Consider the following 13,607-nt stretch of genomic DNA (forward strand, 5'->3'; position numbering starts at 1 on the left):
CAGTAGAACACAGCACCCAGAGCGGCCCCCCAGAGAGCGGGGCCGGGTCTAGGGAAGCCCTCTTCCAAGAAGTCCTGTGCCCTGAGGTGACTGAGCGCGCTAGCTGATGAAACTGAGTGCCCCACCGAGGCGCCCCTGTCCCGAGGGCGGGGCCAGGGCGGGGCCGGAGTCCTCCTGGCAGGTGCCGGGGGCGGTGCCCGGCCCTGCCCCCGGGGGCCGTTCTCTGAGGCCAGAGGCGGGTCAGAGAAGCGGCCGGTGCGGGCGACGCCTTGGAACCCACGGGCGGCCACTGCCGCCACAGGTGCCTCACAGGGCCCTCTGTCCTCGCTCTGGGCATCAAAACCCCGGTTGGGAACTAAGGCTTCCGAGCTGCTTCAAACCCTGGACACCAAGGCCCTCACCGGCCGGAGAACGAAACCCTGGGGTCTTCTGAAGAGGGGGGCCACAAGCCCCCAGGACCAGACGACGAAGCCCCAGAGCTGCTGCGGAGCTGAACACCGAGGTCCCCAAGCCCTCCGCAAAGGACGTAGAGATCCTCGAGCAAGAGAGCGAAGTCCTCGAGCCATCAGTCGAGCAGAACGCAGAGCGCCCCGGGCTGTCCACAGCTGCGGGTTTTGAGAGTCCTGAGCCAGGCAGAGACGACCCTGGGCCGTCCGAAGCGCAAAGGGTGGAGGTCCAGGGGCAGCGTCCCCCTCCAGGCCCTGAGACCTCCTCCTCCAGGTCAGGCTCGGAAGCCCCCCACCTGCGTTTTCCGCCGTGCCCCAAGGGTCCCCAGCGTCTCCCGGAGGAGCTGTTCATGGAGACGCCCATCGAGCGCGAAATCCGCCGCAGCTGCGAACGCGAGGCGAGCCTGCGCCGGAGCCGGGGCCTGAGCCCGGGCCGCGCGGGCCGCGAACTCGTCGAGCTGCGCGTGCGGCCGGTGCTCAACCTGCCGGGTCCTGGCCCCGCGCTCCCGCGCGCCCTGGAGCGGGCGCGGGCGGGCGCGCAGATGCAGCGGGACATCGAGCGGGAGGCCCACCGGCAGGCGGCGCTGGCGCGCCCCGCGGCCCCCGAGCCGCGCGCGGGGTCGCCGCCGCAGCCGCTGGGCGAACTCAAGCGCTTCTTCGAGGCCGCAGCGGGGAGCGGCTCCTCGGCGGGGGCAGGGGGCGGCGCGGGCCTGCAGAGGCTGCCAGAACCCGGGGGACGGCCGCGCTCTGCCGTGCAGGGCGGGTGCCCGGTGCTGGGCAGCTCCCCGCCGCCTTTCACTCTGTCACTGCTGGAGCAGGAGGTGCGCGCGGTGCGCGAGCGCGAGCAGGAGCTGCAGCGCCAGCGGCGCAGCGTCTATGGCACCGCGGAGTTCAAGGAGCCTACGCCGAGCCTCACCGGTAAGCCGCAGGCGTAGCAACGCCGGGGACCCCCAGGGTTCCAGCCGTCCCCACTGACTGCCCAACTTCAGTGGCCTCTCCTTTGGCCCTCCGATTCTCGGGGTCTCTCTCTCCAAGCTCTCAAACTCCTGGGACCCCCTCTCAACTTTGTCTTGCCTACCCCTTCTGGAGCTCCATTACTCGCTGTGATCCACCCCTCCACCCGGAGTGATGGACTCTCTGATCCACACCACGCAGACTGCGCGGGGGTGGGGGCATTCCAGATGTCTTCCTTTTTGTCGGGTTCCAGGGAAGCCTGACTGGATTCTGGCACTCCTGGGTCCTCCCTCTGAATTTTCGGGCTCCTGCTTCTCCGTTCTGGGTTCACCTCCCTCCTCCCTCGGGTTCCTGGGTGCCTGGAGTTGAATGGAGGCTTCCATGGGGGTAGGGCGGAGGGTGAACGCCTGTGTGTGTTTAAGGGGTGCGGCCGGCCTCTTTCATCCTGGCTGCCGCCCGCTGGTGAGCTGAGCGCTCCTTCCCCCCCCGCAGCGAGCAGGGGCGACGGAAAGTTGGCGGTGATGTGGCCCCCCCGCAGAAAGGCCTCGGAGAACGGCCTGGAGCAGGTGGGAGCCCCCTTACCCGTGTGCCTCTAGCCCTTGTCGCTCCCCCCACCCCTCCCGTGCCAGGACGCTGGGTGGGGAAAGGTACATCCCCCCTGGAGGGCCACTCTGGTCAGAACTCAGTCTGGGACGCATCCCCGGGGTAAAGAGAAGACAGTGGTCTTGGGGCACAAATCGCCACCCTGAGCCTGGGTGCGGTGCACAGGTCCCTGAGGCCGGTCTTCCTTCTGGCCCTCTGTCCCCAGGAGGAGCGCAAACCTTGAGGTTTGAGCAGGTTGGGACCCCCGGCCGGAAGTAACGTGCGTGTCAGAGGAACAGGGCGGGGTGCGTCTAGTAAAAGGCCTGGAGACGGGTCGGCCCTCTGCATTGGGGAAGATGAAATCGACTTGACTTTGTGAAATTGACCAGCCCCCTCTATAAAACTTACAGTCCCCCATTGGGAAACTGACCACCACCCACAACTCCGCCAGTGAAACTGCCCAGCCCTTCTCTGCCAAGCAAACTGAACTACTCTCTCCCTTGACTGTTAAGAGGGCCGGAGTTACCGCCGCGGCTGCCCCACTACCCCCACCCCCAATAAAGCCTCTTCTTTCAGGGCACTGCAGCCTATTTTTTTCTGGGTCCTCTTCGTCTGGGGTGGGGCGGGAGCACGGCGGGCCGAGGGAGGCCCGAGAAAACCCCAAGAGGTGCGGGCCAGAATGCGGGAATGCGCCCTTACCGCCCTGTTCTGGGGCTGCCCGCCTCCCCCACACGACCAGACACGGCCTGGCCCAGGTCCTACCGCCCCCTGGCGGCTCGAGCGCAAAATGTGGCGCGTGGACCGAATTCACACCCTCTTGTTTCCAGGCTTCCTCCTCAACATTTATTGGTGCTAACGGTGTGCCCTGCGCTGGGCACTGGCTAGACAGAGGTGATAAGAGGCTATTCCTACCCTGGGAACGTAAACAATAGCTACTAAAAAAAAAAAAAAAAACAGGTGGTGAGGGTTCAGGCTTCTCAACATCATTGGTTCCTAATGATCACCGTTCTTCTTGACCTCACGGTCCTCACTATGAGGCGTGCTCATTCGCGGTGTTGGGGCAAGAGTTTCTGCTTTCCAAAAGTATCTGTGGCTGGGCGAGGTGGCTCACGCCTGTAATACCAGCACTTTGGGAGGCTGAGGTGGGTGGATCATTTGAGGCCAGGAATTCGAGACGAGCCTGGCCAACCCGGTGAAACCCCGTCTCTACTAAAAATACAAAATATTAGCCGGGTGTGGTGGTGCATGTCTGTAATCCAGCTACTCAGGAGGCTGAGGCATGAGAATCACTTGAACCCGGGAGGCAGAGGTTGCAGTGAGCCAAGAACGGGCCACTGCACTCCAGCCTGGGTGACACAGTGAGACTCTGCCTCAAAAAAATAAAAAAGGCAACTGAAACCTAGCTTTTAAAAGAGAAATCTGCATTTTTATTATTGTGACTAGGAAAAACTTTTTTTTTTTTCTAGGCAGGGTGCTAAAAAAAACTTAAAGTTGTGCGGGAGGAGAGGAAGGAAGGAAGGTGGCAAGCAACACCTGTTTGCAATAGGGCCTGTGGCTGTCAATTTGCAAGCTCTGGTTAATTTCTCTCCCCTGGATGGGGGTTCAAGAGGGTGCGTGAACACCCTAAATTGTCTCTAAAACTGTATCTGTGCAGTTAACATTCTGGGACTAGTTTTACAGTGTCTTAGAAGTGCACTGAGGGCCAGGCGAGGTGGCTCACTGCTGTAATCCCAGCACTTTGGGAGGCTGAGGCAGGTGGATCACGAGGTCAGGAGATCGAGACCATCCTGGCTAATATGGTGAAACACCCTCTCTACTAAAAATACAAAAAAAACCAAAAATAGCCGGGCATGGTGGTGGGCGCCTATAGTCCCAGCTACTCGGGAGGCTGAGGCAGGAGAATGGCTTGAACCCGGAAGGCAGAGCTTGTAGTGAGCCGAGATTGCGCCACTGCACTCTAGCCTGGGCGACAGAACGAGACTCCATCTCAAAAAAAAAAAAAAAAAAAAGAAGTGCACTGAGGACCAGATGCGGTGGCTCATACCTGTAATTCCAGCACTTTGGGAGGCCAAGGCAGGAGGATTGCTTGATCCCAGGAGTTCAAGACCAGCTTGGGCAACATAGTGAGACACTGCCCCCCTACCCCATCTCTACAAAAAATTAACCAGCTGTGGTGGCATGTGCCTGTGGTCCCAGCTACTCTGGAAGTTTAGCAGGAGATCGCCTGAGCCTGGGAGGTTGAGGCTACAGTGAGCTATGATTGAGCCACTGCACTCCAGCCTGGGTAACAGTGAGATCTGTAATCAAAGGAAAAAAAAAATTCACTAAGACCAGAAAAGGGGAGACCCAGGAAGTTTAAATTTAAAAATGTTTTCAGTTTTGGAGACAGGGTCTTGCTCTGTCACACAGGCTGCAGTGCAGTGGCATGATCACAGCTCATTGTAACCTGGATCTCCTGGGCTCAAGTGATCCTCCTACCTCAGCCTCCTGAGTAGCTGGGACTACAGGTGTGAACCACCACACCCACCCCAGGAACATTTTAGAATCGCTGTTTAAACCTTGGCTCTTGAGATCATAGCACTGCACTCTAGCTTGGGTGACACAGTTAAACTCTGTCTCTAAAACAAACAAACAAACAAAAAAACAAAAAAAAACTCTTGGCTCTGTCCAACTCTGTATCTTATACAGGGGCATCAAATGTCTAGTGAAATCCGTATGCATAAAATACAGAGAGGTCATGCTGATACAGGGCTGCATCCAAGAGCAGCTCAGCCCATGAAGGGCTCATCAGCCGACCCCATCGTCAGCCCAGTGACCCCATCCTCAGCATACTTCACTGTGACTGTGGGAGCTATGTGGAGAAAGGCAGGAGAGAGCCTGAGAAGGTGGGAAATGGAAACACCTAGAGGCTGGTCTTAATTTCCAGCAGGGGAGCCAAGAACTAAGTATGTCATGAGTGGACGGGGCCCGGGTGCACTGCACCCGGCCTAATTTTTGTGTTTTTAGCGGAGATGGGTTTTCACCATGTTGGCCAGGCTGGTCTCGAACTCCTGATCTCAGGTGATCCACCCACCCTGGCCTCTCAAAGTGCTGTGATTACAGGGAAGCATGTGGGGCAGCCTCAAGGGGTTTAGTGGAGGGGCATTTAAGAAAATGATGTCAACCGGCCGTGGTGGCTCACACCTGTAATCCCAGCACTTTGGGAGGCTGAGGTGGGATAATTGCTTGAGTCCGGGAGTTCAAGACCAGCCTGGGCAATATAGCAAGACAAAAATCTCTACCAAAAAGAGAGAGAGAGAGAGAGAGAGAAAAAAAAAAAGCACTTTCTTGGGTCTCATCCCAGACTTAGGCTGATGATCACTCTCCATGTGATTCTGATGCACACTAGGAAGTTTGAGAATCAAGGGTGTAGAAAGCTGCTGAGCAACAGGACCCAGGAAACAAAGCTTGTTTCCTTCCCCTTCCAGTACTGTACTGTCACCACCCACCCGAAACCCTGTCTTAAGCAGACAGTGGATTTGACTTAAAGGAGACCGTCTAGAGCTGCTTGTGGCTAGTCTGAGTTGAAATATGTTGGAAATGTGAAATACTAGATTTTATTTTTTCTGATTTTTTTTTTTTTTTAAACACATTGTCTCGCTGTTGTTGCCCAGGCTGGAGTATAATGGCATGATCTCGGCTCACTGCAACTTCCGCCTCCTGGGCTCAAGCAGTTCTCCTGCCTCAGCCTCCAGAGTAGCTGGGATTACCAGCGCCCGCCACCAGGCCTGGCTAATTTTTGTATTTTTAGTAGAGATGGGGTTTCGCCATGTTGGCCAGGGTGGTCTCAAACTCCTGACCTCATGGTCTGCCTGCCTCAGCCTCCCAAAGTGCTGGGATTACAGGTATGAGCCACTGCGCCCGGCTTTTTTTTTTTTTTTTCTTTAAGATGGAGTCTCGCTCTGTAGCCCAGGCTGGAGTGCAGTGGTGCGATCTCGGCTCACTGAAACCTCCACCTACCAGATTTAAGCGAGTCTCCTGGCTCAGCCTCTTGAGTAGCTGGGATCACAGGCGCCCACCACCACACCCACCTTTTTTTTTTGTATTTTGAATAGAAACCGGGTTTTGCCGTGTTGGCCAGGCTGGTCTTGAACTTGTAATCTCAAGTGACCCGGCCTGTCTCGGCCTCCCAAAGTGCTGGGATTATAGGCATGAGCCACCATGTCATGCCAAGATTTCTAAGACAGTACAAAAAAGGAAAATACCTCAGTTTTTTTACATGGATTATACATTGAAATAATATTTTGGGTTTAACAGGTTAAATAAAATATCACGAAAATGAATCTAACCTCTTAATTTTTTTATGTGGTTATTAGAAAATTTGAAATTACATACGTGATTTGCGTTTGCAACTCACTTGATATTTCCATTGGACCCCACGAGGCTAAAGAATCTTAAAGGCCGGGCATGGTGGCTCACGCCTGTAATCCCAGCACTTTGAGAGGCCTAGGTGGGAGGATAGCTTGAAGCCAGGAGTTCAAGACCAGCCTGGTCAACATAGCGAGACCCCTTCTCTACAATAATAATAATAAAATAGGGGCATCGATGCTGCCTATACTCCCAGCTGCTTAGGAGGCTGAAGTGGGAGGATCACTTGAACCCAGGAGTTAGAGGTTCCAGGATCGCGCCACTGCACTCCAGCCTGGGTGACAGAGCAAGACCTTTCCCTTCCCGCAAAAAATCTTACAGCCACAGGAAAACTCACAGGGCCTCCCTCAAAGCAGTATCAGGGAGCATCAGGATTTCCTTGATGTCATTCAGACCACAGCTGTGGACTAAAAACATCCTTGATGCAGTCAGAAATTGTCACCAGAAATACACATGGAAGAGCAATAGTGGCCGGGAACCGTGGCTCACGCCTGTAATCCCAACACTTTGGGAGGCCAAGGAGGGCGGATCACGAGGTCAGGAGATCGAGACCATCCTGGTTAACACGGTGAAACCCCATCTCTACTAAAAAAAAAAAAAAAAAAAAAAAAAAAATCAGCCGGGCGTGGCGGCGTGCGCCTGTAGTCCGAGCTACTGGGGAGGCTGAGGCAACAGAATGGCGTGAACCCGGGACACGGAGCTTGCAGTGAGCCCAGATTAGGCCACTGTACTCCAGCCTGAGCGACAGAATGAGACTCCGTCTCAAAAAAAAAAAAAAAAAAAAAAGGCAGAGCTCTGGGTGCTGGGGGGAAGAGGAACCAAAAGGGCCCTCCTTGGATTAAAAGGGGATAACCAGCGGCTGAGTGACACCTGGCTCAGGAGGACACCCTTCCCCTTGCAACGTGCCACAAGTACCCGGTTCGGGTCCAAGGTTCGCCACTTGCTCGCCGGAGCTTTGAGCGGGTGAGTTCATTTCCCTCAGCCAGGGTCTCCTCTCCAGTCCGAGGTTGGAGAGAGGCTAAGAGATCCTAAGCTTGGATTCCCTAGGGTTCTCCCACCTTGTCCGCACCCTGGATACCCCGAGAAAGACGACGACCTGTCTGGCAAGTACCAAAAGCTGGAAGAGAAAAAGTCTAACTCGGGCCCTTCGGAAACTGATCGAGGGCACTTTTCTGGGGCACGTCGGGAAAAGTAGTCTTTTACGCTACAAAGAAATAACTTCCGGGTCAAAATATGGGAGTGGGCGTAGCCCTAAGTCTCTTCCTCCAGTGGGCGTTGAATTTCCCCGCTACCCTAAACTTACAGTTTTCTGGGTTCCGGTTGTTGACCGGCACCATTTCCCTTTTTGCTTCATTTCTGCCTGTGCGCATGCGCCAAACTCTCGTCTGCCTATTGGCGAATTTCAGATTTCTTTGAAAAGACTACATTTCCCAGAAGGCCACGCGAGTGGGCGGGGAAACGTCCCCGGAGGAGGGGCGCGGCGTTCGCAGCGGACACTGAGCCTGTGACCTCTTTCTTTCTTTTATTTAACACAAAACTGACGTGTCCGCATTCACGGCCCCACGGCCAGGCCGGACTCGGTGCAGACAGGTCAGCTCGGCCTGGCCCTTTGGAAGGCGAGGCCAGGCTGCACTGAGAGAATGAGTGAGCCCCTCCCCTGCCCCCTCTTCTGGAGTTTGGAACTGTCAAGTTCCAGCTCCTACCCCCTTTCCCAGGTTCAAGACCCCTGTGCCGCCCACCCCGCGGGCCCGGCTGCGCTCGGAGGCCGGGCCTGGCCTGCCTGGCCCGTGAGGATCTGCACCAGCAGGTCGGTGGCCAGCATGGGCGTGGGCTCCTCGAAGCCGATGGTCAGCAGCTGCTGGTAGTCCCCAAGCGGCTGCGGGCACAAAATCCTGGGGTGGGGGGGCCAGGGATAGACAGGCCTGGACTTGAGTGCCCCCTGCCCCTCGGGAGTCTCTCCCTTTAAGTGAGATGCGTCAGCTGAAAGAGGCTTTGTTTCAGCTGCCGGTGGGAAAAACCCTCGGGGGAAACTTGTTTCCTTGTTGATCAGAAACTTAGTAATGGCTCCTAGAGGCTGAATAACTGGTCCTGACCTGTCCAATCGCATTGCTAGCTGTGTGTCCTTGGGCAGGTAACAACTTCTCTGAGCACCCTGTTTTCTTTGTTAAATGGGGCCAATAGCATAGATCTCGATGGGTTGTTACTGGGGTCTGCATGAAGTGCTTTTCAGGGCACAATAAAATACTATCATTACTAAGGGAAGCAGTGTTTGGGAAGGTGGATTATCTTTGGTGGGGTTCTGCCTCCCCATCTAGCGCTTGGTCTAGCGCCCAAGCCCACGTTGCTATTGCCCTAGCTCCTACCATGAATAAAGGTCATCCTCGGCTGGTCCTAGGGGCACCCATCGGCCGATGGACCACAGCTTCTGGATCTGCGGGCACGAATTGGCTGGACTCTGGCCTGTGTCTTCCCAAGTATCTCGATAGCACAGGAAGTAGCTGGGAGGGGAGGGAGCTGTAATTAGAAGTGATCAATTTCCTAGCTTCTTCTGTTGAGGGCTTTAATTTTGGAGGTGAAGTGGGAACTCGTCAGAAGTTGCCCTGAAGTTCTCAGGTAGGAATGTGACTCTAAGGCCTTTTCTCCCTGCCAGCCTCCTTTTAAGATGAGAACTTTTATTTTGGTGGGAGGGTGGGTTTTAAGAAAATAGAGGTAGCCTTTCAAAAGCCTTTAGTTTCCTGGTTCACTTTTTTTAAAAAGACAGATTATTGCTCCCACTCAGGGTGGAGTGCAGTGGCACAATCACAGCTCACTGTAGCCTTGAACTCCTGGGCTCAAGTGATCCTCCTGCCTGAGCCTCCCAAGTAGCTGGGACTACAGACGCCAGCCATCACGCCTGGCGAATTTGTTGTTGAGACAGGGTCTTGCCATCTTGCCCAGGTGATCTCAAACTCTTGGGCTCAAGTGATCCTCCTGCCTCAGCCTCCCAAAGTGTTAGGATTACAGGCGTGAACCATGGCACCGGGCCCTGGCTCACTTTTCACTTTGCTGGTGACAGTTTGGAGGGCCATATTGGCATTCATCATAAAAAGGGGAGGACTTTGATTTGGGTAAGAGGACTTACTAATCCACAAGGGAATCTTGTCCCCGACCAGGGGCCTCTGGGGTGGCTTCCAGGTGCCAGCGCATCTTCTTATAGAGGTAGCGGGGAAAGCGGCTGGCAGTGTAGGCGGTTGGAGCACAGTATCTGAAGATGGAGATCTCATGGGACAGGCTGATGGAGAACCTCCCGCAAAAGAAACAGGAGATGCTGGCAGGACATGAGAGAATGGAGGGGTGAAGCTGGGCCTTGGACTCCTTCATCCCCCCCATCTGAATCTCCTACCATTTTACCTGAGGGGGTTTGTCTCCTCCAGGTCCACGAACCCAAAGGAAGCATACATGAGGACCAGCTGTTCCAGGCGCAGGGTCAGCTGTTGGGAGATCTCTAACAGCTGCATACAGGATGGATACAGTGAGATCAGCTGGCCTGAGAGGAGTGGGCCTCCCCCTCCACCATCCCCGCAGGCTCGGAGCTGCGAGAAGAAAGGGGCGTGGGGTCTAAGAAACCTCCACACACCCCCTTTCGGACCAGCTCCTGCAGGGGTCCATAGATGTGGGGTACGCTTCTCGCGGCTGCCTCCAGGTACAGGAAGTAGGGCTCACACATCTGTAAGAAGGTGGGCATGGCCTTGGCCAGCTGCTCCTTCTGTACTTGGTCTCTGCTGAAGGAAGAAGGGGGCCTTTGCCTGCAATCCCTCACAATCCCTCCCCACCCCCCCCACCCCCGTTTTCCCCCATTCTACTCAACCCCAACCTGTATCCCTGGCTTTGACCCCTGTTAGAAAAGCCCCCAGTTTCAGGTCTTTTCTGAACATCTTTCTGGTTCACCTGCATCAAACCCATTTGGAACACTTGTTAAAAGTGCTGACACCTGAGTCTCACATCGCCACTTAGGACCCAGAGCTTCCTTAAGGGGCTGGGCGCAGTGGCTCACTCCTGCAATCCCAGAGGTTTGGGAGGCTGGGGCTGGAGGATTGCTTGAGGCCAGGAGTTCCAGACAAGCCTGGGCAACGTAGCAAGACCCCGTCTCTACACAAAAAATAATTAGCTGGGCATGGTGGCACCTATAGTCCCAGTTACTCAGGAGGTGGAAGTGGGAAGATTGCTTGAGACCAGGAGTTTGAGGCTGCAGTGAGCTATGACTGCCCCACTGCACTCCAGCTTGGGCGATAGGGCAAGACCCTGTCTCATTAGAAAACCAGCTTTATGAGAATCCCTTGAACCTGGGAGGTGGAGGTTGCAGTGAGCTGAGTTCGCCCCCACTGCACTCCAGCCTTGGTGACAGAGCGAGACTCCATCTCAAAAAAACACAAAACAAAACAAAAAAAACCCAACCTTGGCTGGGTGCGGTGGCTCACGCCTGTAATGCCAGCACTTTGGGAGGCCGAGGCGGGTGGATCACAAGGTCAGGAGTTCAAGACCAGCCTGGCCAAGATGGTGAAACCCCGAATCTACTAAAAAAAAAAAAAAAAAAAAAAATTAGCCGGGCAACACGTGTTGGCGGGTGCTTGTAATCCCAGCTACTCGGGAGGCTGAGCAGAGAATTGCTTCAATCCGGCTGATGGAGGTTGCGGTGAGCCGAGATTGCACCACTGCACTCCAGCATGGGCAACAGAGCGAGACTCCGTCTCAAAAACAAGCAAAATCCAACCCAGCCTCCTAGGAGATACCAATGGACACTGAAATTGGAGAGTCACAAGGAAACCTGGTGTGTGAATCACATGATCCTTTGGAGTCTCAAACTGATGTCCTACAGGCCAAGTTTGGCTCAGGTGGGTCTTGTTTAGTCGGCACAGGGTTCAAAATCTAAGACAGCACTTAAAAACTGGGAGAAAAAGTCCTAGAGACTTGACAACCCCAGGCCCACACTGCCAGGACAGTAATAGCAGCAGTGCCCTACCCTCAATTCTACAGTCCTCCTCACTCTCTTAAACTGGATTCTGATATGCTAGCTTCTTCCACTGCCTCCCTCTGGCTCCTAGCGCTTGTCATTTTGCAACCCTGGCATGTGTCACCTATCCTGTCGCCTCCCCTCCAAGTCTCCTTACCCATGGGGACCTGGGACCCTGTCCAGCATCACCTGTAGAGCAAGTAGCTCTGGAAATCATCCGCCTTCTTGAGTAGGTAGCGCAGCTGTTGGGTGATGGGGCTGAACAAAATGTCCAGGGATAGGCGGGGAGGTGCTGGCCCGGGCCCGGGGACCAGAGGTTCGGGGGAAGGCGTGGAGGCCGGGGCCTCAGCCAACTGCCCCTCGGCATCTTCAGGGTCCGGCTCAGATGGGTTCCCAGGCCTGCTAGGGGGTGTCGACCAGGAGCGGTCTCCGCAGGGCGGCGTCCCAGGTTCCAAGGCATCTGGAGGCGGTGTTTCTCCAGGGTCCAGGGGGAGCGACCCCTCGAACCACTGCTCCGTAGCCATGGTAGGACCAGAGGCGGGGGGGGTGGGGGGACCTGAGCTCTTTAAGCTTCTGCTGCTGCTGACGTTGGCCGCGGGTTCGACCCCGCCCCGGGAGCCTCCGACTGGCCCCTGCCTTGACCTCTCCACTGGAGCCGCGCCGCCGCGCCGGGGGCGGGGGCGTTCGCCTCTTTTGAATTTCAACACGCGGGAGGGGCGCGCCGCTCCAGTCCGCGCGCCCGCGGCCCCCTACCCCTGCACACGCGCCGCACGCGCTCCGGGAACCTGGCGGTGGGGAGGAGGGACCTGCCTAGGGAGGTGACCTCTGGCCGTGTCCTGGGGGTGTGGCTAGGGCCGGGACCTTTATCTCTCGAGGTGGATTCCTAGAGTGGAGGGGTCTCCAAACGTGTCTCCAACACCTCAACCCGGCACAGGTATATGGAATGAGGCTGCCCAGGCCCCAGCCCCTCACTCCCAGAACCCTGGTTTTTTTTTGTTAAAAATTTTTTTTTTTAATTTAAAATTTTTAGAGATGGGGACCTCTCTATGTTGCCCAGACTGGTTTCAAACTCCTGGACTCAAGCGATCCTCCTGTCTCGGCCTCCTGAAGTGCCCAGCGTGTTTTTTTTAAAAAAAACAAAAAACAAACAAAAAATCTCTAATGGAGTTGAGAAACTGCCTTAGAACTTAGTAGGGACTTTGGATGTAGTAGCTCTGACGACTACTACTAACAATAAAATAAATAAATCTGAAAAAACCTTCAGGCTGGTCTTGGTGGCTCATGTCTGTAATTCTGACACGTTAGGAGGCTGAGACGGGAGAACTGCTTGAAGCCAGGAATTCAAGACCAGCCTAAGCAACATAGCAGGACCCTGTCTATACAAAAAATAAAATGTTCGTTGGGTGTTGTCTGAGGCATGAGAATCACTTGTACCCAAGAGTTCGAGGCTGTCACCAGTTATGATTGCACCACTGCACTCTAGGCTGGGTGACAGAGCAAGACTCTGTCTTGAAACAAACAAAATCTTCACTTGGAAATCTTCTCCTCTCATGATCTCATCTGATGGCCCAGAAGGAATTTTCTGTTGTTTTAATGAAGAAGACCATGAGGTCTGGAGAGCCTACTATGGTCCTAGAACAGATTCCTGCCCCCAATATTTGTAGCAGATTATTTGCAGTAGACAAAGGCTGACAGGTTTATAGTTTTTAATGTACGTTATGTCAAATACTCTATATTTAAAGACTCGGAGTGAAGAACTCGGACAGGTGTCAGATGCCACCCTGTGTGATCCCGAGCACACAGTATCTCTGTGCCGGGCCAGCTGCCTCTTCTGTAAGGTGGGATTTTATGAGTTGTCTTATGGGGACTTGGGGAGGACAGTTGAGAAAATGCTTATAAACCCAAGGACTTAACTGCCAACCATTCAACAATATTTGAGGCCAGGCATGGTGGCTCAAATCCCAGGCAGGAAGAGAGAATCGCTTGCAGCTGGGAGTTTGAGGCCAACCTGGCCAACAAAGTGAGACCCTCATCTCCACAAAAAAATTTTTTTTCTTGAGACAGTCTGTCACCCAGGCTGGAGTGCAGCGCATGATCTCGGCTCACTGCACGCTCCACCTCCCAGGTGTAAACAATTCTCTGCCTCAGCTTCCTGAGTAGCTGCGATTACAGGCGCCCACCACCACGCCCAGCTGAGTTTTTTTTTAGTTTTTGTATTTTTAGTAGAG

At 54.8% G+C, this 13,607-nt stretch overlaps 2 protein-coding genes and 2 long non-coding RNA genes across 6 annotated transcripts; 3 read left to right on the plus strand and 1 right to left on the minus strand.

The window, feature by feature from the left end:
* The first annotated feature begins 231 nt into the window (after window positions 1-231).
* Window positions 232-2,931, plus strand: MISP3 (MISP family member 3). 3 transcript variants are annotated; one of them, XR_010583545.1, is made up of 3 exons: window positions 232-1,364; window positions 1,823-1,966; window positions 2,209-2,562. XR_010583545.1 is itself a non-coding variant. In XM_045379870.3 (3 exons), exons 1-3 carry the CDS (start codon window positions 797-799, stop codon window positions 2,912-2,914), a joined length of 1,164 nt encoding a protein of 387 aa, XP_045235805.2. In that variant the 5' UTR covers window positions 232-796; the 3' UTR covers window positions 2,915-2,931. The 3 variants fall into 3 exon arrangements, 2 of the variants coding, with proteins under 2 accessions (XP_045235805.2, XP_045235806.2); XM_045379870.3 differs by having other exon boundaries at window positions 1,893-1,966; window positions 2,393-2,931; XM_045379871.2 differs by having other exon boundaries at window positions 1,893-1,966.
* A 4,918-nt stretch (window positions 2,932-7,849) lies between these two features.
* LOC141409214 (uncharacterized) lies at window positions 7,850-9,941 on the plus strand. Its single transcript, XR_012428461.1, has 3 exons — window positions 7,850-7,979; window positions 8,105-8,196; window positions 9,803-9,941. It is a non-coding gene; the product is annotated as an uncharacterized lncRNA (long non-coding RNA).
* C19H19orf67 (chromosome 19 C19orf67 homolog) lies at window positions 8,107-11,903 on the minus strand. The gene is made up of 6 exons (XM_045379969.2): window positions 11,569-11,903; window positions 10,006-10,150; window positions 9,780-9,880; window positions 9,511-9,696; window positions 8,753-8,887; window positions 8,107-8,281 (listed from the first exon to the last, which is right to left on the minus strand). Exons 1-6 carry the CDS (start codon window positions 11,901-11,903, stop codon window positions 8,107-8,109), a joined length of 1,077 nt encoding a protein of 358 aa, XP_045235904.1.
* A 285-nt stretch (window positions 11,904-12,188) lies between these two features.
* On the plus strand, window positions 12,189-12,640 carry LOC141409215 (uncharacterized). Its single transcript, XR_012428462.1, has 2 exons — window positions 12,189-12,313; window positions 12,410-12,640. It is a non-coding gene; the product is annotated as an uncharacterized lncRNA (long non-coding RNA).
* Window positions 12,641-13,607: the final 967 nt, after the last annotated feature.

The sequence above is a fragment of the Macaca fascicularis genome, chromosome 19 (assembly GCF_037993035.2).
Source record: "Macaca fascicularis isolate 582-1 chromosome 19, T2T-MFA8v1.1".
NCBI lineage: Eukaryota > Metazoa > Chordata > Mammalia > Primates > Cercopithecidae > Macaca > Macaca fascicularis.

Coding starts and splice junctions, on each gene's coding strand:
- MISP3 (XM_045379870.3), top strand. CDS start 797: ATGGAGACGCCCATCGAGCGCGAAATCCGCCGCAGCTGCGAACGCGAG. Junction 1,365..1,892: donor GCCTACGCCGAGCCTCACCG/GTAAGCCGCAGG, acceptor CCCCCCCCGCAG/CGAGCAGGGGCGACGGAAAG. Junction 1,967..2,392: donor CGGAGAACGGCCTGGAGCAG/GTGGGAGCCCCC, acceptor TAAAACTTACAG/TCCCCCATTGGGAAACTGAC.
- C19H19orf67 (XM_045379969.2), bottom strand. CDS start 11,903: ATGGCTACGGAGCAGTGGTTCGAGGGGTCGCTCCCCCTGGACCCTGGA. Junction 9,697..9,779: donor GAGGAGACAAACCCCCTCAG/GTAAAATGGTAG, acceptor ATGTCCTGCCAG/CATCTCCTGTTTCTTTTGCG. Junction 8,282..8,752: donor GAGGATGACCTTTATTCATG/GTAGGAGCTAGG, acceptor CCCCCACCCCAG/GATTTTGTGCCCGCAGCCGC.